Here is a 25,983-nt window from a genome sequence, read left to right on the forward strand (position 1 = left end):
AAACAAAATAATATTAAAATCCTTCCACTCTCCTCCCCTTCCCTTCCCTCCATTAAAATCCCTCCTCTTCCCTTCCTCTCATTAAGCCAAACAGACCCTTAGAGATTTAGAGACAGAGGTCAGAGGAGTCGAATGAAGCTGAACTTCGAAGGAGTGAAATCAAGTTGGTTTTGAATTTCATTTTCCTCTCATCTTCTTGTTCTACCTTGTTCAAATTTTTTTAAAAAAAAATTAACCCAGTGACCTGCTTAGCCTAGCAAGTTACCTAGGGCTAGTCCGGTCCATTGTGGTCTAGTTCAGTTCACTCTGATTTTACTTTTTCCTAGTTTAAGTGAAGAACCAGACCAGACAAGTGGCCGGTTTGATGTTTTTCAGTCTGAACTGGCCGTTACGGTCCAATTTTTCAAACATTGATATAAAGTCAAATATTTTCTTAGCTAATAGAGTAAAAATGGTCTCCGAGCTTGCAAATGAGTTACTCCCCCAATCCTTAATGTTGGATCTAACTAGAGAGTTAATGTTGGTCCTATATGTAAGATCTATTTCATTTGTTTACCAATTTTTTTTCAAATTAACCCTATTAATATTCCCCAACAATAATTAAGCAAGAGAGAGAGGGAAGAAATTAAGAAAAATGCTTATGGTATTTTAAAAAATATATATCATATTAGCTAATTTAACTAACATTATTAATCTATTTAAATTAGTTAATTAAGTCTTATATTAAAAACTGGATAAGTAACTAAATTTCATAGTCTGGGAATGCTAAATCCACAAGTCAATTGAGCTTACTCACGATTTTGATAATCACACTTAAAGTATTTTGTGGGTGAGGTCCGAGAAGCCCTTTCTAGGTATTGTTGTTGATCGAATACCGATATCTTGAATTCATAAAATCATATGCACTCTCTTCTCCTAACATGCAAATAATCAAACTACATGTATTAAAAACCTTGGTTAAAGTTAGTCAAGAACACAATGAGACAGAGGATAAGTAGAGAAAAAAATATATGTGAGAGATAATTTTAACACAATGATATAATATGTAATTAATAAGAGCAAGAATGAAAAGAGTTTGTCAAAATTTGAAAATATCCTCTAAGTATAAATAGGACTATGTCTATCTCAAAAATTATATCTTGCATATAAGATTAGAGGAAGTATAATAAAAGAGACAATGATGCAAGATAATATATTATCCACATCTCATCATCAAAGAATTTTGTTTGGGAAAACAAGAGAGAATACTCGTCGCTGAAGTAGGACCATTTTGGAGTCTCATCAATGGGGGGGGGGGAGTCTCTCAGAGAAAGTGGGCTTGAAAATGGGCCAACTTCAACGAGACCCAACTATGGGCTAAATTTGAATATGAGATTCTTAAAAAACCGCAACCAGCATCCATATATATCAACAATTGACACAGTACCAAAAACCAAAAAAAAAAAAAAACAATTGACATACCAACCAGCTGTGACAACACAAGTTTGAGTCTCAAAAAGTATATTTATTGGAAAAATTTTAACCTTAATACTTGTAACCCCATGGAGATTAAAGTTAAGTCCAAAATGATTTGAGAATACTCTGAGTTATAATAAAAAAAAACAATTGACATGATTTGGTAACAAGAGTTGATCTAATTAATAAGGAGTTAACCTATAATTTATAAGGTCTTGAATTCGAATGTCATTACTAATGTGAGGATCTTGTCAATAGGCGATCTGTAAGTGCTCTCTGAGTCTTAAGACATGTCTTGGCTCTAAGGAACACTTACTACTCACCTCGCCTAAACTTTTTGTTAGCAAGAATAAAAGAATTGACATGGTTTTCAATAAAGACAAGGATCTAACAAGTGAGACCGTGGGAGAGGGCGCAAAAGTAAGAATTAATACGTTACATTAAAGAAAAAGTTAACTGAAAAATGTAAATGCATTATAAGACCATTTTTTTTTTTGGCCAAATAAGACCATTTATTTTAAAACATAGGATACTCGGTATATAACTTTGATACATTCTCATGATTAGAAATTCCCTAAAATTGCTTAAGAAAACTGATCCACTTAATAAGGATGCAAACAGCATGTTATGAGTGTAAACTCAAATTTTTCTGTTGATATAAAGGCTTTCTTGGTGAGTAATATGTAAAGGGTTAGAGGAAATTTTTATTTAATCGGTATTAATTTTTTATAGGATACATATTTGTAATTTTTGGTTTTTTTTTCTAATTTTTCTTATCAACTAATGATCCAAATAACGGATGTTTAAAATGGCAATATTGTACTGTTTTTAATATTTTAGGAGTAAAATTACTTAATATAGTTGAGAAAATAGTTTAAGGACAAAAATAACATATATTAGATACACGTCTTTATTTTGTGAATTGTGAAACTTGCTCTAATACCAATAAATACAATATAATTCACTTAAATTTATATTCACACAAAAGCCCAGAAGAAGACTTATTGATCCCTTTTCCTCTTAAGCAAAACTTTGAGTTTAGACTTAAAATTGTCTCTAAGAAATATTTGCATCCAGGTGAAATAACTTTAATTTGAATTAATTGTCGACCAAGTTTGACAAATCCCCAAGAATTAAAAGAATCAGGGTTCTTTAGTCTAATGATACATCTAAAACCTTTTTTTATTTTTTTTATTTTTGAATGAATACATCTAAAACTTTTTTAAATGTGAAGTTGGGTTTAAATTCATTATGAGAGCGGTGTGTTATAACCAAAAAAAAAAAGAATTGTTTTTATAGATAAAAACAATGGGCTTTTGTTTTTTTTTTTATAAAGAAAAGTTTGGGTGATCTTAGGAGCTCACGAGGATCAGGACATGTTTCTAAATTTAAAGAGTATTTATAAAGATACCTATAGATCTGGGCTTTTGTTTTTCGGTTACAAAACAATAGGCTTTTATATAAGAAGGAGGGGTTGATTTGGTTCAGGTTCGATACAACTCATAAACACAGGCCCAGCTTAAATTTGGACAAATGCTTTAGTACAATACTCAAACCATTAAAGAATATTTCAAAAAAATTTTGAAGTATATTTTTAATTAAAAATCATATTAGAATAAACCTTTTTTACTAATTTATTCCTCATTATACTAAATCTCTAATGTAGCTTTCAATATTAGTATTTATTAATAATCTATTTAATATTTTTCCTAAATTTAAAAAAAATTAAGTACCTTAAGATATGAACAATTTGATCAAAAAGTTGAATAATTTTTTGACAAAGACATGTTTTATTAAATATATTTAAATATTTTTAATTATAAAATATCAATATATGAATGTCCAAATTATATAATTTTATAACTTTATAATTTAATTGGAGATACACAGATATATGATTGTAAAATATTTTCAGTAAATATATATATTTATAATATTACACCCCAGGTAAGTTTTAAAAAATAAATGAGATTAAATATGAAATATTTATTAAAAAATTATATTTATATAATCAATCAAACTTGTAGTATGATAGTCAATTTAATAGTATAATAACAAATATTAAAATATGTTTTAATTTATTTTTTGATTTCGGATAAAGATATGTCACATATGATTGGATGATAATCATTAAGTAATATTTGTGTTAAGGAGAGGAATTTCAGTTGGATAGATGAAAGTTGAATATCAAAATTAGAAAGGAAGTTTGTATGACTTGTATATTTTGATTTTAATAGAAGTTTATATAGGTTTTCAAAATAAATCTAGAGTCTCATAAGACTTAGTTGTGATTGAATCTAAAGTATATTTACCAATTGGCAATATATATCGCAATAGTTGTTAATATAGCTAGTCTAATTATTAATATTAAGTGTATTGTGCATATTAATATTATTTGTTAATATATACTGCGACAGCTATTAATATAACTATTTTAATTATCAATAACAAGTGTGTGGTGCATCGGATTAACACAGAAAATATAGCCAAAAAATCCGATTGCAATAGCAACATCCAAAATATCAATGTGTAGTGCATGTAATTTTTAGTTGTTGATACATATCTCGATAGTTGTTAATGTAATTTTTTGAGTTTCTAATGATAAACTAGAAACTTCTCATGGCGCTGCGGACGCATTGGCCAAAGAAGCTCTTGATATTGAGATAGGAGCTGTCTTTTTTAGTTCTCCACCTAGTTTCTTAACGCCTCTTCTTTCTTCGGATATAGACTGGTAGCTTTTACTTTTGTTTTGCATCGAAAAAAAAGGAAACTTCTCCCCATGCCATGCATGGATTGGTTCATGCAGCGAGATGTCAGATTCTAATAATATTAATTCTAATTTTTTTGTTTTCTTTCTAAGAATCATGTTAATGAGGAACAAATATCATGATAAGTAATGTCAAATGCTCGCTTTCGCATTCACGTAAAATGAAACGTTTCGCTCACCCAATAAAAATAAAAAAAAATAAAACATTAATGCGAAAGAACGAGAAGGAGAAGAAGATTACTACTTGTTACCTCATGCTCCCTTTCCTTCTTGTTCTTGTATTCTTTCTCTTTCCAATTCTTTCTCAGCTTAAAATCAAATATGACGTATAAGCCTGTGAAATTTAAGGTCGGCACAAGGAAAAAGAAATCATAATGAATTTTAGAAGTTATTTCGAATTAAATGAACTTATAATAAGTCGGTCAATATTCAATTAAACCATTCAATTTGATAAATTATTTTTAATTCATTCTTATATTAAATATTTTTCAAATGTGATTTTTATTGAATTTACTTTTTGGGGATAAATTTAATTTAATATATAAAGCGAGTTTTTTTAAAAAAAATAATTTAGTTATAAGAGTTTGATTAATTAGTTAAAAAATTTATAATTACTTGGGAATATTAGATGAAAAAATTAATACTTTAAACAAAATAAGTTATATTATGAAATGTGTTAAAAACTCCTATAATGAAGATTGGAGGAAGTAATGTGCAAATATGTAATAAAAAAGCAATAATAAATATACCTTTTGTGTGAAAAAGAATGACAGAACGATTGAGAATTCTGATTTCAGACAGCATTTTGTGCTTCGATATTTGTCCTTTTTTTTATTGGGTTGATTTTTTTTAGCTTTTAAATTTTAAGTTCATTTTAGTTTTGTTTCTTAAAATTTAATATTATTTTTAGCTTTTAGAACAATGTTTTTAATTCATAAAATCAGTTTTTGAGCACTAAAACTAGTGTCGAATTTTGGGAACCCAAATTAAAATCAAATCAAATTTTCGGACAAGAAAAAAATATGATATACCAGGAAATTCATGGATAAAAATGGTCTTTTCAATTCGACACCGTCCTTTCCCACGCTATTTAAAAGGCGGAGGACGCTTTTCCAAATTCTAAGCTCGAAAATATCAGACTCTTTGTTGCTTTTCTTCGCTGTTCTGTGCTCTCTCTCTGTTTCGCTCTGTTTCTACCTTCCAAATTTGAGATTGAAACCATGGCGTCTTTGTCCCAAATCAATCAATTTCGCTGCAAAGCCCTTTCAGTAACCCCTTCGGCTTCTAATTTTATGCCTAAACCTTCAATTTCTCTGCCATGCATGGTTGAATTTTCCGGTCAATCCATCAGAAAACGGAACAGTTCGCTACGGCCGGTTTTGTGTGTTCGAGCAGTGACGGACGACGACGAATGGGGTCCTGATAAGAAGAAGGAGGAGGAGGGTTCAGCGGTGGCAGTGGCTGTCGCGGACGAGAAGGCGGCGGAGGAGTCGGAGACTGATCGGCTGAAAAAGGCGTTGGTTGATTCGTTTTATGGGACCGATCGAGGACTGAAAGCGACGAGTGAGACGAGGGCAGAGATTGTGGAGCTTATCACGCAACTTGAGGCCAAGAACCCAAACCCTGCGCCTACTGAGGCATTGGCACTCCTCAATGGAAAATGGATTCTCGCGTAAGATTTCCTTGGACTCGTTTCATTTTCTGTTTGGTTTTAGCGAAATATTCTAAACTAATCTAGACACCAGAATATTAAGATAGGTTTTTTTTTTGGCCAACAAGAATATTAATATAGTTACTTGTAATTGGGCTTGATCCATCGGATGCGTTAGGGTATGAGTTAAGTGTCTTTGATGAAAATAAAGTCGTGAGATATCCTTAAGCTATGAGATGCCAACACTGGTAGTTGGTATGGTTGAAGGAATTCAATGTTTCATAGGCAGGATAAAAATGTACTGGAATTGTTATCTTTACTTTAAGGCCTAACAATACTCAAATTTAAATTAGCTGATAATATTATATGTTAAAAGGAATTAAAAGGTCATAACAAACTAATTTTGGGAGATGAAGATTCTGCAAGTGCAATCTAAAAGTGATTGTGTGTCAATTTTTCTCTCTTGATAGCCCTTATTTTAAATAAAAAAAAATCGTATACAGGGTATATTTATCTACTAATACAAGATTGGGCTTCTTTCCCATATTATATTCATTTAATACAAAAGATCTAATGTCTTATTGATTATGGGGTTTAGGATGAATTGTCATTATATGCATGTGATTAAATTAACAGTTTGATTGTTAAATTGTTAGATTCGTTTTAATCTTAAATTTTGAAATTTTAATAAATAGACAAGTCCCTAAAAATAATACGTTCGTTATTGTCAAATTCTTATTAGTTGTCCTTAAATATTATGGGGGGAAAGGCAAACTTATAATTATTTTTAAAGGGTAATTTTATATTTATTAATTTCAACTGCGAAAAACAAAAACCAAAAATTACTTTTTTCAACCCAAAAGGCTTAATTACTTTTTAATTTAGTTTAACCATAATTGGACTTGTCCTAACATCTCTATTTGCAGTTTTCGTTAGGTCTATAATATATAGGATAGCTAGAAGATTAGTTTGGTGACTGACTTAAAGTTTTAGGCGCATATAGTTTGGTATGCGGTCCTGGGGCATTAAAATTCGCATTAGATGAGTTCAATATTTGAATTTGGAAAAGTTAGGTGATTCCTACTTGCAAACGCTAAAAAAGCATTTAAAGAACTTAAAGGAGCTTTGTCACTTTGGTGCACATAGGAAGCCATATCATATCTTGCACCAGCAACCCACTGTTCAATTCAACTGGACACTTGATTTTTAGAATAATAGGTTAATATAATATTTAGTCTTTGAAATTTGACTTCATTTTTGTTTTGTTCCTTGAAATTTAAAACTAGTGTTTGTGGTCAGTGTTTTTTATCCTTAAAATTTACTTCGTTTATAAATGTCAATTCCTATAAATTAAATATGGTTTCAAATTTCAAGAACAAAAAGCACTAGTTTCAAATTTTAGAAACTAAAATCAAAATGAGAACAAATTTTAGGAACAAGAGATTGTCTGCAATAATCATTAATTTAATGGAACTATAATTGAACTTGTTGTAACCTTTCTGTTTGCAGTTTTTATTAGGTCTATAACATATAGGATAGTGAAAAGCTTAGTTTGATGAGTTAGTCAGAGATTTAGGCATGTATAGGTTGGGCATGTGGTCCTGGGCATTAAAATTGGCATTAGATGAGTTTGACATTTGAATTTGGAGAAGTTGGATGATTTTTACTTGGAAACGCTAAAAAAGCATTCAAAGAACTTAAAAGAGTTTTGTCGCTTTCATGCGTATAGGAAGCTATATCATATCTTGCACCATCAACTGACTCTGAAATTCAACTGCATACTTGACTTTTTGAATAATCATTAAACTCAAAATTACTTCATATCAATTCCATATTTCTCTGCATTGAAATAACACTATTACAATTTTTACATTTTTTATTATAGCAAAATAAATATTTAAGCCTTTGCCTATCTCAAAGGATCAATAATTGACTGAATCTCAATAATCAAAATGATATATTATATGGGGCGTATTATTCTCTTTCCTCTTGAGAGATGACCTAACCATATAAATCTCCTAGGGCCAGAAGGATATAAATCCCAACTCTATGCCGTAGCGTTTTTACGCAAGGGTTGATATTGAATCCAAAAATGTGTGGCCCAGATACAAACTTAACCTCAATGGAATTGGACTCTATACATTGCATATGGCTCGAAGAAATAAATTTTATTATTCATTACTTATGAGATTAGAGCTAGTAGAAGGGGCTAGTGTCTTACAATGTGGCAAATCAAAGTTCAAATCTCTACTTGGAAAAGTGCTCACATTTAGTTCCCGATAGTGTCTCGAAAATGGTTGCATTGAATAACTATGCTTATAAAAAAAGTCATATTATTCATTAATTATGAGTTGTGCATCTTGTTCCTCAGAGATGTAACGTGCAAGAAAGTATCATGATAGGTTGAATTTCATTGTGATTATTGGGTATTTGTGGTTGTACAGGTACACATCTTTTGCAGGTTTGTTCCCACTATTGTCAAGGGGAACACTTTCCCTGGTGAAGGTAGAGGAAATATCTCAGACCATTGATTCTCAAAACTTCACCGTTCAAAACTCAGTTAAGTTTGCTGGCCCTTTGGCTACCACCTCAGTCAGCACCAATGCCAAATTTGAAGTTCGCAGCCCACAACGTGTTCAGGTTTGCCTTCAATCCCACAATGTTTTAGGAATTTTGAGGGGCTAAAGTCCTATAGAAGGATGAACTCAATGTGACTAACGTGTTTGGTGTTTTTTTTTTCTATGAACCTTGTGTATGTTTGAGGTCTTGACTAATGAAATCCTATGATGTTTTTACAAATTTTGAGGGACTAAGTCCTGCAAAAGGATGAATTCAACGACTTAGGTGTTAGGTGTATCATAAACCACGTTGTTAATTTTAATTCTTGCCTAAGGAAACTAGCTTCCTGCTTTTGAACATTGTTCAGATCAAGTTCGAGGAAGGGATCATTGGCACCCCACAGCTGACAGACTCGTTAGTGATCCCGGAAAACGTGGAGTTCTTGGGACAGAAGATTGACCTGACACCTTTCAAAGGAATACTCAACTCTGTGGAAGACGCAGCCTCAAATGTTGCCAGAACAATTTCCAGTCGGCCTCCATTGAAAATCCCAATCAGCAACAGCAATGCCCAGTCATGGTTACTTACTACATACCTAGACCAAGAACTTCGCATCTCCCGGGGTGATGGTGGTAGTATATTCGTCCTCATCAAGGAGGGAAGCTCCCTGTTGTCAAGCCTAAGCACTTAGTTTATTCTTAGCCCGTTGAAAATGCATGTTCAAAAGTAATAAACCTTTGATAGGCGCTAGGTTTGAGCACATTTGTGTAATGGGATTTGGAAATGCTCTGTGCTTATTCGTGGTGTATAGGTGAAGTGTTTGTATGAGAAATAAGAATGGTTGAGTTAATACTAAATGCTTTATGCATATGGGTCAGAACCCTAGCCGAAATTATTGTGACCTATTGCACTGTATCAAATCAAAATATACTTAAAAGAACTACAAAAACGGATAGCCATTAGTATATGAACGAATTCTTGTACATCTCATTCTAAACCCTTTCAATGGAAAACGGAAGAAATTTTTCTGAGTAGGTGTGACTCCCGAGTGCTCCCCATCAACATCATCATGGAAATGGTTAACTAAATCTGAACGTAATCCACGATCAGCCCCTACGTCAAACTTGCCTTCGTATTTAAGAAGACCGATATCCCAAGAATAGAGTGTGAGGAGCTGGCTTGTGTTCCAAGTCTATAATTAGGCGTCACACATGGTGATCATGAACCCAAGATTCTTTGGCGTGTAGATGCAAAGAAGTGGTCGGAAAAGTAATGACACCAATTGAAGTGTCATGCTGACGAGATAAAGCATCAATTGTAATACTCAAATCAACTTTGTCTTGTATATTTATCTATTTTTTTAAGGTAGTTCTTGTAGTAGTTGCACATATTAGATATTTCATCAAATAGAAATTTTAACTAATACACATAATTAGTAAGAATATTTTTAAAAAGATAACACTTATTTATTATAAATAGCTAATTTAAATAATTTTTTTAATCTATTCAAATTAGTCAATTAGCTCTCATATTAAGAGTAGGACGTAGTATTCTATTTCATAAGTAAGGCATCAAAGTTTATTGAATTATCTCAGTTGATCCAGGGAGACAAACTTCTGTTATAATAGATGTTTCAATGGCAAATGATCTTTCTTGATAGTGAACACATGCCCCACGAGACATGATCACCATCGCTTCAAGGCAAATATAATTGCCATCAATTCAAGTCAATAAGCAAATAGGACTCTCTTGCGTGGGCTCATATCCTTGTTTGCAAATGACAAAGGATGGCCTAATTGTGTCAGAGCAGCCCCCACGCTTCCTTGATGCATCCTTATCAATAATCATCTCGTGTAACCCGCAATAGTCCGCATAGAAATGTTATGGACCATCCTTGTAAACCAAGACAACCGGCTCGGTAAATGGACTGTGACTGGGTCAAATAATACCTGTTTGAAGCATTTAGCGAACATGCTTCCTAGAAGGTGTTTGGATAAAAACAAAACTATAGTTTCAGAAGTATTTTTACGGTATAAAAAGTAAATATGTGGAGGAGTCTGTTTCGATTTGTAAAAAAATATTTCTGGGGTTACCCAAACACTCTTAATCTCATCCTTTTGGAGATCTCCATAGTGATAAGGCTTGCAGCTTGCTGTCGATATCATGAGTGGGGGGGTTAGCGTCACTGGATTAGAGAAAACGTCTTAAAAAGAACAAAGGACCTCTTTGAGTTGGCATTGACAAGAATGGGGAAGGAAGAAATTTGGCGCGCATTAAAAGTCTCATATGTATTAGACCTTACTTGGACCGAAAAGGGGTGTTAGGCGTTTAACAGGCTGTGGATGTTCACATGGTCTTGGCGTGGCCCATTATCATGCAGACCCAGACCATGTACTCCCTCCGTTCCTTATTATAAGAGACATTTGATGCTTATAGCATGTTCCTAAATATAAGAGACACTTAAAAGTTGTCTCTACTTTTTTGTGTTGATTTCCTATTTTACCCATATTTATTGTCTCCAACTCACACTCTCTCTCCTTCCCACTTCTCTTTCTTTTAAGAATTTACTATTGTTCTCTCTCATGCTCTTTCTCCTTATTAATGAGGGTATTTTTGGAAAAAAAATTATACTTTTTACACATTCATTGTTCTTAACTAATTTTAACTGTTTTTTTGATCAACGTAATTCGGTTATTCGTCTCTTATAATAAGGAACGGAGGGAGTAATTCATAATACTTTTCCGTATATATAAAAGCTACACCATATATATATGTGTGTGTGTGTCTTTATTAGGGGTGTGCATGAAACCCAAATACCCGCTGAGCCAACCTGAGCCTGAAGAAAAATTACCTAGCCCAGCCCGTAAAAAAAGAGCTCGAAAAAGAATAGACATTTTTGGGCAAGGCATTTCATGGGCAGGGCTGGGCATCAGGCAGAACATGCTGCCCTACCCATTTGGTCCTACCCAGATTATATATATATATATATATATATATTATAATTTATGAAATAATATCAATATATTACATTTCTTTACCCAAAAAAAAAGTTATCCCACTCCTATTTGCAATTTAATTTATTATTGTAACATGTCTGTTAGTTTTTTATTTTAGGGGATCTAATTCTTCTAAAGAAGCAATAGTATCTTGCTTTTAATTTGTTCTTTGTGAGCTTTATTGGGTATATCCTATTGTGTATTGTTGCTGTAATGTTGGCTATTTATAAATCAGTCTTCCTCTCTATGCTATTAACAAATTTTTTTTGTTAGAGAATGAAGTTCATATATTACATATTTATATAAATAAAAAATTTTGAATATTTATACCAGATAGAAACTTTGTAATATTATTTGCTTTATAAAGTGGATATTATGTTTGCAACAAGAGGTAGTAATGGATTGAACTGTGTCCCACCCATTGAGATAATGTAAGGGAAATACATATTGGCATTTAGTTCATGGGGAGCGAGAAGATTAAGTTTCTGTGGACAGAAACATCAGAAGGTGATAGCATCTTATGACTTTTATGGTCCCATTGGTACGAGGGAGATAAGGATGAGCTGGATTTAAAAAAATTAAAAAAATGGGGTTAAAAGTTTTTAATTATTTTTGTTACTCTTTTATCTTGCATATTTTTTTACGAAAATTTTATAACCCCACTTTTCTAATTTTTTAAATTGGGTTTATTAAAATTTTTCCTCCCCTCCCCTCCTTCTGAATTCCCTCATACCAAACATAAGGGTGGGGAAATGTGAGCTGGAAAATATTGACATCTCAAGTGGAGCAAGAGGATTAGGTTTAGCAAATGAGTACAAACGTTAGCTAGAAAGGTTTGGTTCACAGCCTCACGCACTCGCAATTATATGTTCCGTCCACTTTTATATTGACGAGGCCTTGCAATATTAGCCGGAGAGTGCAATATTACAAATAAAACATGGACTCCATTGTTGGAGGAAGATCAAAACTCCACGCAGTAATTACGCCATTTCCAGCTCAAGGCCATCTAAACTCCTTCCTGAAATTAGCCAAAGTTCTTCATTCTAAAGGCTTTCACATAACATTTGTGAACACTGAGTACAATCATAGACGCTTGCTAAACTCAAGGGGTTGTAAAGTTCTTTCTAGCCTCCCTGATTTTTGCTTCGAAACCATTCCTGATGGGCTTCCTCCGACAGATTCTAATGTTACCCAACACCTACCTTCCCTTTGTGAATCAATCAAAAAGAACTGTCTCCTCCATTTTACAAAGCTTCTTGTGAAGCTTCATGATCTTGGCCCCCTAGTTACTTGCTTGATTTCTGATATTGGTATGACGTTTACAGTACGAGCTGCTCAAGAATTTGGAATTCCTATTGCTATTTACAGCCCTATCAGTGCTGCTTCCTTTTTGGGTCTTTGGCACGGTGGTACTCTCCTTAATAAGGGTGTCATCCCCTTGAAAGGTACCCTATACCAGTATTAATATTAAGGACAAAGCTTATGTCAAGTTTCTTATATCCATTTGGTCAAGTTCTCTAATCACACTTCTTGTTTTGTTATTTTTAGTAGTTAAAATGCATATATGCACTTATAGTTTCACCTATGAACACTTGTATAAATTTTTGTATCAGCTCATATGATGTAAATTAGGCTTTATAAATTTTCATAGGGACACTAATTATTATGCTACTACTAGTTGTTACAATGGATATGTGCACTTATAAATTCACCTTTGAAATATGGATACGTTGTTATTTTGTTATTGTTAGTTGTTAAAATGTGTATGTGCACCTGTAATAAATTTACCTATAAAATTAACTTAATGGATATAAATAACTTAACCCAAATTTTATCCACAAAATAAAATTTATAGTAAGTTGAACTGTTTACAAGTTTTGGATATATATTAATGTACTCCATTCTTTATACTCTACAATGCATAGGAAAACGTGTTATGTGTAAGATACTTACACATACTTTACTATAAAGTGATAGATCTTTGACAACATTGTAGTATGATTCTTTTTCTATCTTTTCGGTGCAGATGAGAGTTATCTCACAAATGGGTACTTAATTGGATATGGAACTAAATTGGCTTCCAGGCATGAAAAACATGAGATTAAGGGACCTTCCTAGTTTTTTTAGCACACTGGATCAAGATGACTACTACATGCTAAATCATTGTATCAATGAATTACAAGCAGCTCAAGCAGCTCAAGCCATAATTTGTAACACATTTAGTGAGTTGGAGAATGACACACTAGAAACTCTATCTTCTATGTTCCCTCCATTTTACCCCATAGGTCCTATCCCTTTGCTTCTCTCTCAAAGTCTACAAAAGCATGAGTTGGACTCCATTGGCTCCAATCTTTGGAAAGAAGAGGATGAATGCATCAATTGGCTCAATTCCAAGAAACCCAAATCCGTAGTTTATGTGAATTATGGAAGCATCACAATTATGTCCTCAGAGAAGTTGTACGAGTTTGCCTGGGGTTTAGCTAATAGCAAGAAACCATTCTTGTGGATCATAAGACCTGACCTTGTAAATGGCGAGTCAGTGATTCTATCTCCCGAGTTTTTGAATGAGACCAAAGATAGAGGCTTCATAGCAAGTTGGTGTGAACAAGAGAAAGTGTTGAACCACCCTTCAATCGGAGGATTCTTGACCCATTGTGGATGGAACTCCATGACGGAAAGTTTGTGTGCTGGGATTCCAATGCTTTGTTGGCCCTTTTACGGTGATCAACAAACTAATTGTCACTATGCTTGCACAGAATGGGGCATTGGGCTTGAGATTGATTGTAACGTCAAGAGGGAAATTGTAGAGAGGCTTATAAACGAGCTGATGGATGGGAAAAAGGGGAAGGAAGTGAGACAAAAGATCTTGGAGTGGCAGAATATTGCAAAAGCCGCAACTAATGCTGGTGGTTCTTCTTACATCAACTTGGACAAATTGATTCAGCAATTGTTGGTGGAAAAAAATATAAATTGAATATTGTGCCTCATACGTACATGGAATATTTCATTTCTTTGGCTCCTGGAAGGTGGAAATGAAGCTAGTGTTTTGTAAATGGAACAAGGATCCTTAACTAGGCTTATATGTTCTTTGTTGCAACCATCTTAGTGGTGTGAGCATAAATTTGGTTCATTACCCCAAGAAATAACACACACACACACACACAAATATCTTTCCAAATAAAGCTTAGCTTGACTTGTCCTTATTACATTGATTACAAAATAAGATCATGAGCCTCACACAAGTTAAGGGGGGAAAAAAAAACCTGTTCAAATTTTTGAAGCAAATCCATGGTTTTCGTTAGATTTGGCAACCGTTTTGTCGAATCTGAGTGGTTTTATCTGTCATTTAAACTGAATTCTTTAAAATAACTAGGTTTGATGAACTTTCACCAATGGATATTTTGGTTGGGACTAACTTGTCACAATTTTTAAAACGACACTTGAAACTTTTGGTGTTAGATTAAGAGAACTACTTGCTCTAAAACATCCTGAGCATTTAAGTAAACTCATTTGTTATAGGCTGTTTCTATTTCTTTTCAAGGTGAAAATTAAATGAATGCAAGCTGGTCGTACTTTAAATTGTATTTTACAATCCACATTTTAGTATAGAATATTAAAAAAAAAAAAAACAGAGACAGTTCAGATCATTCTTCATAAAAAGACACGAGGCATATCATAGAAGCCTGCAGGCTGGAGAAGTAGTGTGTGGGCTACACTGGAATGCGAAGTACTCCCTCTTTTTTTTTTTTTATGGTCATTCTTCTTCTAAACAAATTAAATTTTGTTTGTTTTTATTTTTTTCCCCTATAATTTCAAGACAACGTAACATTAATTACCATGTTTCGTAAATTACTTATATTTTTTGCCAGAGGTAAATCACTTATATTGAACCAAGAAAAAGTAGTTAAATTATTGATATTGTCTAAATGAAAATAAACTTCCCAATTTATCCTTATTAAATGCATCATTTTCAAACACTTTTTTTCTCATATACAACCTCTTACTTTACACATTGAAAAATAAACTTCTCAATTTACACATAACAAGGGAAGCCCAATTATCTTCATTGAGCCAAGCTCACTCTTAACAAGCCCCTTATCTTAACCCTTTTTTTTTTTTTTCAATGGAATCCGGCTTGGGTGCTCATCAGCGATCATCCCCTCTAAATTGTCCAGACTTGATCGGGGCAGTCTAATTAATTTAATATTTGTAATGAATTACTTTTAAATAAAAAATAATTTTTTTATAAAAAATAGTAATTAAGAGATTGTCTTTATTTTAGATTCTATAACTGTTAAAATAATTATTCTAAAAAAATAAAAATAAAAAATTAAATTTAGATCATTCAAATCAAATATAAACGGTTCAAAAGAAAAAGATGAGCGCCCAAATTGGATCCTTCTTTTGTGTGGCCTAAATCAAAAGAAGAGATTATCTTTATATTGCAGTTATATATGGAAAAGAACCTTGAAGTAGAAAGATTTTTGCTTGAGCAGGAGCAAAACAAAATATATGCATTGTAATTTTGTAAAGAGGTAAGTTATTAGTGATTTGGAGGTTAAGACGAGAGATTAAATCCTTCTTCAAGCGTCGAAGTTAAAGTATTTGGGATCCATTATACACAAGGATAGTGAAATTGGAGATTAAATCATTCCTTAAGTGTCAAAATTTATAGAATACAAGCTAGGTGGTTAAAATATAGAAAGGCTACCAAAGTTATTTGGGATACAAAAGTACCTGATAAGCTTAAAGAAAAATTCAATCAAACTGTTATAAAACTAGCTATGTTATATGATAGTTAATGTTGGGCACTAAAAGGAAAACATGCAAAAGCATAAAGTTAGGGTAGCAAAAATGAGAATATTAAGATAGATGTGTAGTTATATAAGGAAGATGAAATTCGAAATGATAATATCAGAGCAAGTGTAGGCATGGCGCCTATCAAAAAGAAAATGGTTGAATATCATTTGAGGTGGTTTGGGCATGCACAAAAAAAGCCATTAGAGGCACCGATCAGGAGGGTTGATCAGACAATTTAGAGTCTTTTTCAAAGAAATAGAAGAAAATTGAGGAGAACGCTCAATAAAGTAATTAAATGGAACCTTTTGATTAACATTCTTACTAAAAATTTGGTTGTTGATAGGACACAATAATATCATATGATCCCTATAGCCGACCACAATATGACTTGTTATTGTAGTACTTATTGTTACATTTATTTGTTAATAAATACATATACATTATAAATCACATGACACTGTACCTGGTGGGGTGCGATTAGCTTTGTGTGGTTCATGGGCAACTTTCATGGTTGGGGGCTAGGGTTTCAAATATGCCAAGCGTTCCCTTTCAAATGTTTTTAATTTATCTAAATATAAAATATTACAAATTATGTAGTTTAAAACTAAATCTTTTATTGTCCGGCAAAAAAACTAGAGAAAATAACACATAAAGAACCTCAAAATTGCTAAACCTCAGAATGGGTAGCCTAATATGCATAATTCCTATAAAAGAATCAATCCCAAAATGGGATTTTAAAATTCAAGGGAAAAAAAAAATACATACCCCCATTTATCTTCTCTCCGGCACCACCATCCTCGCTTGCGAGAGGAGTATCGCAGCGTCTGGCGGCAAGTGTGAGGAATCTTCATTAGAATGTTTGTTAAGTTTTTTAAAAAAATGTTAATAAATTTTAAGTGTCTCTTTTTTTTTTTTTGAGTAGAACTCTCCCGGTGTCCAGTACCTCCTGGATAACTGACTAATCCGGAATGTGTCTAGAAGGACAGGGTGAGAACTCGAAACCGAGACTGGGTAGGCGGGTGGCATCTTGGTACCTTTTACTTAACCATCCAGCCAAATGAGTTTTCTCAAAATTATAGAATTTTAAGTGTCTCTTTAATTCTGATAAAAATGTTAGAAGTGACCTGTAAAAGGTGTAAACAGACAGCCATCTGAGTAATGGACCCTCCGCTTGTTTCCGCTTGCTTGTAAAAGGTGGATTCCTTGTTTCCGCTTTTCCCTCTTGTACTCTCCTCTTGTCTGTCTGTCCCACTTTTAGATTTATGATATAATAAAAATTATAAATAAATAAATTTATATTATTAACATATGATCCAAACTATTCAGAATTGCGGTGAAAAGAGTGAGAAAAATTCTTTATAAAATATTTTTCTTCATTGTAATTTTAAACTATCTTGATCAAATTTTAATAGTTTAAATTTATTTATTTAATGTTATAATAATAATTTTATAATATATTAAGTCTAGGTCGTTGATGATTAAACCTAAGGATAAGGAAGGTAGGAGGAGTGTAGGGTGGTGGAGAAGGTGGGAGAAGGAAAGCCACCCTGATTCCATGAGTAATCACCTAAAGGGGCTGTAGCATACTCCTGAATAAATAATGTGTTCAATCTAATATTGGGAGGCAATGGCTTCTACTTTTTAATTTGGATTTTGAGCAATGCTATTATTTTATTTATTTTTAGATATATATATATATATATCTTTTTTATTGGAGACAATCATGTCCAAGATAGGATTAGATATTAAATGTGATACCTCCCTTATTGAGAATATGAATTTTAATTTGCCATGTTGTGAGAAAATAATTCTTTTCCCTAAACCAACGTCATGTGAGTGAGCTATACTTTTAAATGGAGCACATTTAATATTCTTCTGATTTTATTTATAAGTTATTTTCAACATGTTTTATAAAGACCAAGAAAAACTTTAAACTTCATTAACTTACATTTAAAATTCAATAACTTTTCAACTTTATTCCTATTTAATACACATCATACCTCATATAAATAAAATCAACACAATAATAAATAAAAAGTAAAATTGTACATTTACGTAAAAATTTTTTAGGGAAAATCACTAACAGGTCCTACAGAAGGCAATTTATTACTTTGAGGTCCCACGAAATGTCAAAATCACTGACAGGTCCCAAGGGACCTCAGAGTAATATTTTCATTTTGTAAAATGACATTACTGCCCTTCATATTCCAGATTCACATTTGCTCTGTCATTACGATTTACAACCTTAGCAGTGACTATTAACAACCTAATGAGAGGGCGTTAACAACCCTAGCAGTATCCGTTAACAACTTACTTTATAGAATTATATAACATCTACATAAGAGTAAATTATAACCAAATAATATAATACAACAACTTTAACACTAAAATGGGAAGCTTTTTGATATTATTAAGAATTTTAACTATATCCAATACGATTATAGTAATATTTTAATGCGAAGATCCATTTACAACCTCAATAGTGACTATTAACAACCGAATGAGAAGGCATTAACAACCTAAGCAGTATCAGTTAACAACTTACTTTATAGAATATATAACATCCGCATAAGAGTAAATTATAACCAAATAGTATAATACAACAACTTTAATACTAAAATGGAAAGCTTTTTGATATCATTAAGAATTTTAACTAAACCCAATAGGATTATAGCAACATTTTAATGCGAAGATCCATTTACAACATCAATGGTGAGTATTAATAACCCAAAGAGAGCTGTTGACAATCTAGGCAGTATCTATTAACAATTGACTTTATAGGATAATATAACCTCTAACAACTATATAAGATTAACTTTAAGACTATTTAGTTATAGTTTAGTTAGTTATAGTTAGAAGTTATATTATCCGATAAAGTTAGTTGTTAACAGACACTGCTAAGGTTGTTAACAATTCTCCTTACGTTATTAATACTTACTGTTGAGGTTGTAAATGGATTTTCGCATTAAAATGTTGCTATAATCCTATTGGGTTTGGTTAAAATTCTTAATGATATCAAAAAGCTTCCCATTTTAGTGTTAAAGTTGTTGTATTATACTATTTGGTTATAATTTACTCTTATGCAGAGGTTATATAATTCTATAAAGTAAGTTGTTAACGGCTACTGCTTAGGTTGTTAATGCCCTCTCATTCGGTTGTTAATAATCGCTGTTGAGATTGTAAATGGATATTCGCATTAAAATATTACTATAATCCTATTGGATCTAGTTAAAATTCTTAATGATATCAAAAAGCTTCCCATTTTAGTGTTAAAGTTGTTGTATTATATTATTTGGTTATAATTTACTCTTATGTAAAGGTTATATAATTCTATAAAGTAAGTTGTTAACGGATACTGCTAGGGTTGTTAACGCCCTCTCATTAGGTTGTTAATAGTCGCTGTTGAGGTTGTAAATCGTAATGACAAAGCAAATGTGAATCTGGAATATGAGGGGCAGTAATGTCATTTTACAAAACGAAAATATTACTTTGAGGTCCCTTGGGACCTGTCAGTGATTTTGACATTTCGTGGACCTCAGAGTAATAAATTACCTTCTGTGGGACTTGTTAGTGATTTTCCCAAATTTTTATCACTGCCCCATACCTAATAAGATACAAAAATATCTTCTCTAGAGATAGAGCCAGAGGAGAACTTACTAAAATTATGAGTACTGTGTTGGCCGGAAAAGCAAAAAGATTATCAGTTCCGTGCTCAGCCCAGTGGCCTTAATCACCCAAATCGAAAAACATTTAACATTTTTTAAACAACTTGAAAATTACTTATTTTTGAAGCTTCAAATATTTTGAGATCTGTTGTTCAGACACCTTTACTCTCAATTAAAACAAGAAAAAATTGCACAGTAAATTTTAAGTGCTTTTATAACTGTGGTTGAAAAATCAACTTTTGACTTGCGGTGTTTATGTTTCTTTAAAAATACTTTCTAAAAACACTTTTTCACAAATCGTAATAAACTCCCACACATATTTATTTCGTATACTGTAAAATCACTTTTGAAACTATAATTTGGTTTCCATCCAAACACTCCCATTATTGGCTAAAAGCCATTACAAATAGCTCCTAAATTTATAAATTGACTTATCACACTTATAATCTATTGTTTAACCTATGAAACCCTTAACAAACAAACAGGCACAAAATTACCCTTTAAAGCTTAAAAGTATCAACAACTTGCTGGAAACTGATTCTCTAATGCCGAATAAAACTCGGAGATGAAACATAAGTCATTTTTCAAAATAGATCCTTCCACTCGTTAATCCTCAAAATTTAAAACTAAACATAATTAAGACCAAACATTTTTGTCAATAGGGCAATCTCTAAAAAGAAAATTACAATTAGGTCTCACCCACAAGAATTAAATACAGAGACATCTGTTAAAATCATAAAATTATTTTGAAATCCCAAAGGACTTTATTGTAATAAATTTTATTTATTTAATTACCAAATTACTTTTTTTTTTAAGTTTGCCTCGATAATTGAAAGAGCAATAGCTAACAACTTAAGATGCAAGGATTAACAACTATGTATTCACAACTCATACATTATATTTTGTGATATACTGAAAAAATGTGTTATCAATACTCGTCACGATAGTTGCCAATCCTTATACTTTAAGTTGCCAACGACTGCTCTTTCAGTTATTAATACAAACTAAAAAAATAATAATAAAAACAACTTAATAATTAAACAAATAAAATTTATTACCAAAAGATTCCTTGAAACTTTAGAATAATTTTATAATTTCAAAAGATCTTTTTGTATTTAACTCCTTTGAGTGAGACCTAATTACAATTTTTCCATCTCTAAATATGTGTGGATACAGTTATTATACATTTGGAAGAAAAAATAGACAATTTTAATTTTATATATATTTGAACATGTAGATAAGGATAATTTTGTCTTTTAGTATATTATTTTTACCTATTCCCATGTTCTTTGTAATCCAACCAAACATTTTTATGTCTATGCATTGTCTTTCCTTAATAACATACCAAACAAACTCATATAATTATCATTCCATTACATTCTATTATATTGCATTACATTCCATTACATTCTATATCATTCAATGAACCAAACGGGTTGTAAAAGTAGCGCGAAAATATACACGGCGGCGAATGAAATAAATGTCATCTCAAATCTGCTTTATACTGGCCCAACAGGAGGGAAAAGCTTTTTAACGAGGCTAGTGAAATTAGATGATGCAGGTTTAACCACCAGAAGGATCTAATCATTCAAAACCTGACGAATCAAGATTCGAAACCTAATTAGAAGATATGTTTATATTTAATGCCTGACGGTGTTTTTCAACACGAAACAAGCCTATGCTTAGCGAAAAAAATATGATACAGGTTAGAGTCACCTTTCCATGTTAACAAGCCACGCTCAAGAGTCACGTAGCCAACAGAGAAATCTAAAATGAAGCTCAATTTTCTTGGTTTCTTTCATCGCCATTCTAATACACAATTTACTTACAACAAAAACAGGTTGCAAAGAACCAACCAAAGCTTCAGGCTAAGTCCTATTTTTCCCCATCCTGTTGCGGTGTTAGGAATGTATACTCGTCACTGGAAGATAATTCCTAAAAACAAGAACATGTTTAAATTTCAGAAATCGATCGAGGCATTAAAGAGACAATAGAATCCACATCCATCCATCTAATGCTTCAGCCTAAGCTTGGGACAAAAAACTAGAATGATAGAGTCTCCATTCAGATAACTTCGAAAAAGGAAAGCTTTAGATCCAAATTGATATTATGTTGCAGCAAACCTTATCGCAATTTTTTTGCACGTTTGGAGGGCCGCAATATGTCCTTTCTTGAATCCTCTGGAGGTCTCAAGTCAATGAATGGCTGAAGCAAACCATATATAGGAAAGAGAGGTGTAAGCATAGCATATGAACCAACTTAATAGTTACAACTCACATCAAAAACTCAGACAATCCTTTTATTATTGGAAATGGATGGAAACCTTTAGCATATTAAAGCAATAAAGCAAATGATATCCTTGATGAAACCCACGTTAGAAGATTTTCAATGGAAGAGTTGAATATCTCCCCATGAATAAGCAAAAAGAGGTATCATTGGTCAATTCAGATAATATTATGAAGGTTTGAACCAGCATGTATCCTCATTAATCCCCTCTAGTCAAAAGGCCATCTTTCTAAACTACAACGCATTGGTGCATAAAGTATTAAACGTCAAATGGACGAAAAGAAATTTTCTTTGTCTAATTCACATTTCCAAAGAAATTTTCTTTCTCTAATTCACATTTCCAAATTGTCCTCATTTTATCTTGTACAATAAAGCTTCATTGTTGCTGAGTCATTCACTAGATGTTTGATCTATACTGATTTCCAATATCATACAGCGGTCACTTCTCCAAAATTAGCTCCTCTCTAACAAGAAAATCTGATAGGACCTAACCCAGAGACTCTAAACTTCTACTATAATAAAACAGATTACGCACGAAGATACAATCAAAAGCTAAAAACTCATTACATCCATAGAACAAATACTACTTTGTTACACATTGAAGGGAGGACAACAGTTACAAATTCAGACTACTACACCACAGAAACAGAAACAGAAACAATAAACAAAGACCCAAAGCCACACATACATAGTTAGGACATGCTACAACCAACTATGCTTGCCAACTTTCGAGAGGTTGGTTCTCTCCTTCCCCAAGGGCCAAGTTCAATTCCAAATTCTCCACCACCCCCTGCTGAACCCAAAGGAACGATTTATAGACCCCAAAAAGCAACTTTCACAACCCCCAACCCATAGAGTTTGACTATAGCAGTCCTATAGCTGCCCTACTCTTACTTCTATCCTTAGAATAGCAAGTCAAACTTCTGCCCAACCGAAAAGTGTTTTTCCTTTTCCATAAATTTTTCTCTGAACTTCCAAAAGTGATCCAAACAAAATCATATACACAACCAAATATTCTGCCATAAAATGATGTGACATTCGTTTGGAGAGTGACACTTATGTTAGGTGACACAAACTGTTGAAGATCTGGCAATTATATTACAATAATTGGTCTTCCGTTTCATCGGAAGATATCATTGAGCTTTAATTTCTGAGTTATGTAATTTTCTGCTTTCCTCTACTGTTAACATCCCACTTCAAGTGTCTAAGCTACTCGACTTGTGCCTTGAGTTCTATCCACAAGTAAATAGCATATGTGGAACACTAGCCCCTCAAGCTAGACATGCAAAAGCTTTTTAGGAATATAATATTTTTCTTTTGGTGACAAGAAATAACATTTTCAATAGGTGATTCATCTCCTAAATTAGTCCTGAAAAATATGTTAATGCTTATAATTCCTAGGCCTATGTAATGTTAGCATTTTGTTAAACTCCACAAACCTTGGTCGAGAAGTGGCCGAAGTAAACCATTTTAAAATCAATTCTCTGTTGCCAGTTAAGCACTCCTCCTTGTACACCTCTCACTCACACCCCTTATTTTACTAAGGAGAAAAGAAGAAGGAAACATTGACTCAACCTCCACCAGAAAACTTCTGCCGAAGAATCCATCCTCACCAACATATTGTCTTGTAAAATTAAAATCTATTTGCTGCAACAGGTTCATCTAATTACAAGAAGGAATCTGCTTCTAAGAATGCTTTGAAAGTAAAATCACAGATGGGATCTCTCAAACTTCTTATCCTTCAGGTTTCCCCTTCCTATTGGATTATGCATCTTGAGAGTTAAAGATAATGCTCATACCGAACAGTTTGTCACCAAAAGAAAATGTCAAAAATGAAGTAGCAACACATGTCAAATTGAGATAAAAGTAATCAAATAAAGCAAAACTGCAAAGCAGGCATTGCATCTAACCTCTTCCCATTTTCTTTGAAGCTCCAATAGTTCTTGACAATATGAAAGGCATTCCGCATGATATACAGCAGCTAAATCTTTTATCAGGGCCTTCCTTTTGATGATACCAACCACTATAACGATAAGAGAAGGATGCATGAACCAACAGAAACTTTCTAAACCCTTCTTAAAAAAAACAAACAAACAAACGAATATATCCCTTACTTCCACAGTGCACAATAATACTAAAACTCCTTTTCAAAGGCTTCAATTAACAAGACACAATCTGAAGCTTACTCCCCTTGCCTCAATAAAGCACCAGCATGCAATCTGCCCATGTTATAGAATCTTTCAAGGCTTAAGGCCAGTGGCCTTTGTATGTCATTCACAAGAAATATGAAAATGCAACTTATATTCAACGCTCTATTAGACAGTACACCTATTAGACAACTAAGATATGCATGTCTGTCTATAATAAGTTGTGAGCGCCTCTCCAATCCACATATAACCACAAAAGACGCCACATATCATAAAAATTGATGGAAGCCAGAATTTACCCTTTACCTCTCTTTCTAATATTATTTACTCCCCCTGCCCCCATCCCATTCGCAGCCACTAATCTTTTCACCACAAACCTTCTGATACAAAACATTAAAATTTAAAAAAAAAAAAAAAAAACTACCACTGGTTTCAGTTAGATTTCGTCCATCCTACAGATGCTAAACCAAGAAACAATGAGATCCTTCCCCAAAAAGACATAACACCTCTTTTTGTCAGTCAAATTCGTGTCAAAATAAGCTGCGGATGTATTACTGCACTTTTTATCCCCCTAATTACTCACCAGACAACTAAAACCTGTCCCACCCAAATCGAAACCCTAAAGGAAATGTCAATATTCGCTGCAGTGACCAGATCCCCACAATTTCTGCATGCCTTAGCAAAGCAAACCAAATATGAAGAAAGCACTTTTTTAAATAGGACCATCCTCAAATACCAAGCAATTATTTTGCACTGTAGTTTATGAAATTTATTCAAAAATAAAAGTGAACCAGGAAAATCGAAGAGAGAAAAAGGTAAGATATAGAAAGCCGTACTTCGACTGGGATCAAACGGAGGAGGAAGAGGAGCTGGTGAGGGCGGGGGATCAGATTCTGACACCGCAGAAGAAGGCTGAGTGGAAACGTCTTCGGCCATGTGTGCTACCAGCACCGGCGGACCCACGTTTTTAATCTCAGAACCCCTCTCAAATCTGTTCAAATCATTTCCCCGATTTCGCAAGTTGAGAGAGCAGCAGAGCAAGAAGAAACTGAGGATGGTCTGTTTGGTTCTCGAAACGGCAGGAGAGGGGGATGGATTTTAATTAGGAAAAAGAAGGGAAGGGAGAGAAGTTAATGATCTTTGTAGCTGGGCAATTTTATCAAAGGATTTTTGAATGAGGAAGGAAAGAGAACTAATAGTACAATTTTAACCCTGTGAAATTCAAGTTGGTTTCTATTTCCTGCTTTGATATATTATCACAATAATTAATAAGATATATTTAACATTCTAAAATACTTTTTTAGTAAAGTTTGTTATTCTAACTAATTTGTGGTTTTCTGGTAAAAAAACAACTAATTTATGGTTTATTCAATACGCTATAATTGTTTTTTTAATAGAACCCAATATTGTAGTACAATTTTATTATTAAAGTATTCTTCTCAGTAGTAATAAGCATCCCAAAGTCAAGATACTAAAATGTTACTAAGAAAATGATTTAGGATGTTGAATTCAAGAAAAAAATTACAAAAGAAATATTTTAGGATTCTGAGTGTTATTAAAAATATCTTATAATATTGGATAAATTACAAATTAATTTAGGATACTAAGTACTACCTCCGGTTCTTAATATAAGATATTATTTGACTTTTATTTTGAT

General features: G+C 32.8%; 1 protein-coding gene and 2 pseudogenes across 1 annotated transcript; 2 read left to right on the forward strand and 1 right to left on the reverse strand.

The window, feature by feature from the left end:
• The first annotated feature begins 5,389 nt into the window (after positions 1-5,389).
• On the forward strand, positions 5,390-9,325 carry LOC114750301 (plastid-lipid-associated protein, chloroplastic-like). The gene is made up of 3 exons (XM_028938872.1): positions 5,390-5,894; positions 8,318-8,513; positions 8,800-9,325. The coding sequence occupies exons 1-3, from the start codon at positions 5,443-5,445 to the stop codon at positions 9,121-9,123; spliced, it is 972 nt and encodes a 323-aa protein (XP_028794705.1). The 5' UTR covers positions 5,390-5,442; the 3' UTR covers positions 9,124-9,325.
• Positions 9,326-12,217: 2,892 nt separating this feature from the next.
• On the forward strand, positions 12,218-14,528 carry LOC114750300 (7-deoxyloganetin glucosyltransferase-like; annotated as a pseudogene).
• A 7,472-nt stretch (positions 14,529-22,000) lies between these two features.
• Positions 22,001-25,453, reverse strand: LOC114750299 (uncharacterized; annotated as a pseudogene).
• Between the last annotated feature and the right edge of the window lie 530 nt (positions 25,454-25,983).

This window comes from Neltuma alba, unplaced genomic scaffold, assembly GCF_004799145.2.
Source record: "Neltuma alba isolate B1F8T4 unplaced genomic scaffold, ASM479914v2 tig00006417_pilon, whole genome shotgun sequence".
In the NCBI taxonomy this organism is placed as follows: domain Eukaryota; kingdom Viridiplantae; phylum Streptophyta; class Magnoliopsida; order Fabales; family Fabaceae; genus Neltuma; species Neltuma alba.

Excerpts from the sequence above, each read along its gene's own strand:
- LOC114750301 (XM_028938872.1), top strand. The coding sequence starts at position 5,443 with ATGGCGTCTTTGTCCCAAATCAATCAATTTCGCTGCAAAGCCCTTTCA. Across the intron at positions 5,895-8,317 it reads AATGGAAAATGGATTCTCGC|GTACACATCTTTTGCAGGTT; the intron begins GTAAGATTTCCT and ends GTGGTTGTACAG. Across the intron at positions 8,514-8,799 it reads GCAGCCCACAACGTGTTCAG|ATCAAGTTCGAGGAAGGGAT; the intron begins GTTTGCCTTCAA and ends AACATTGTTCAG.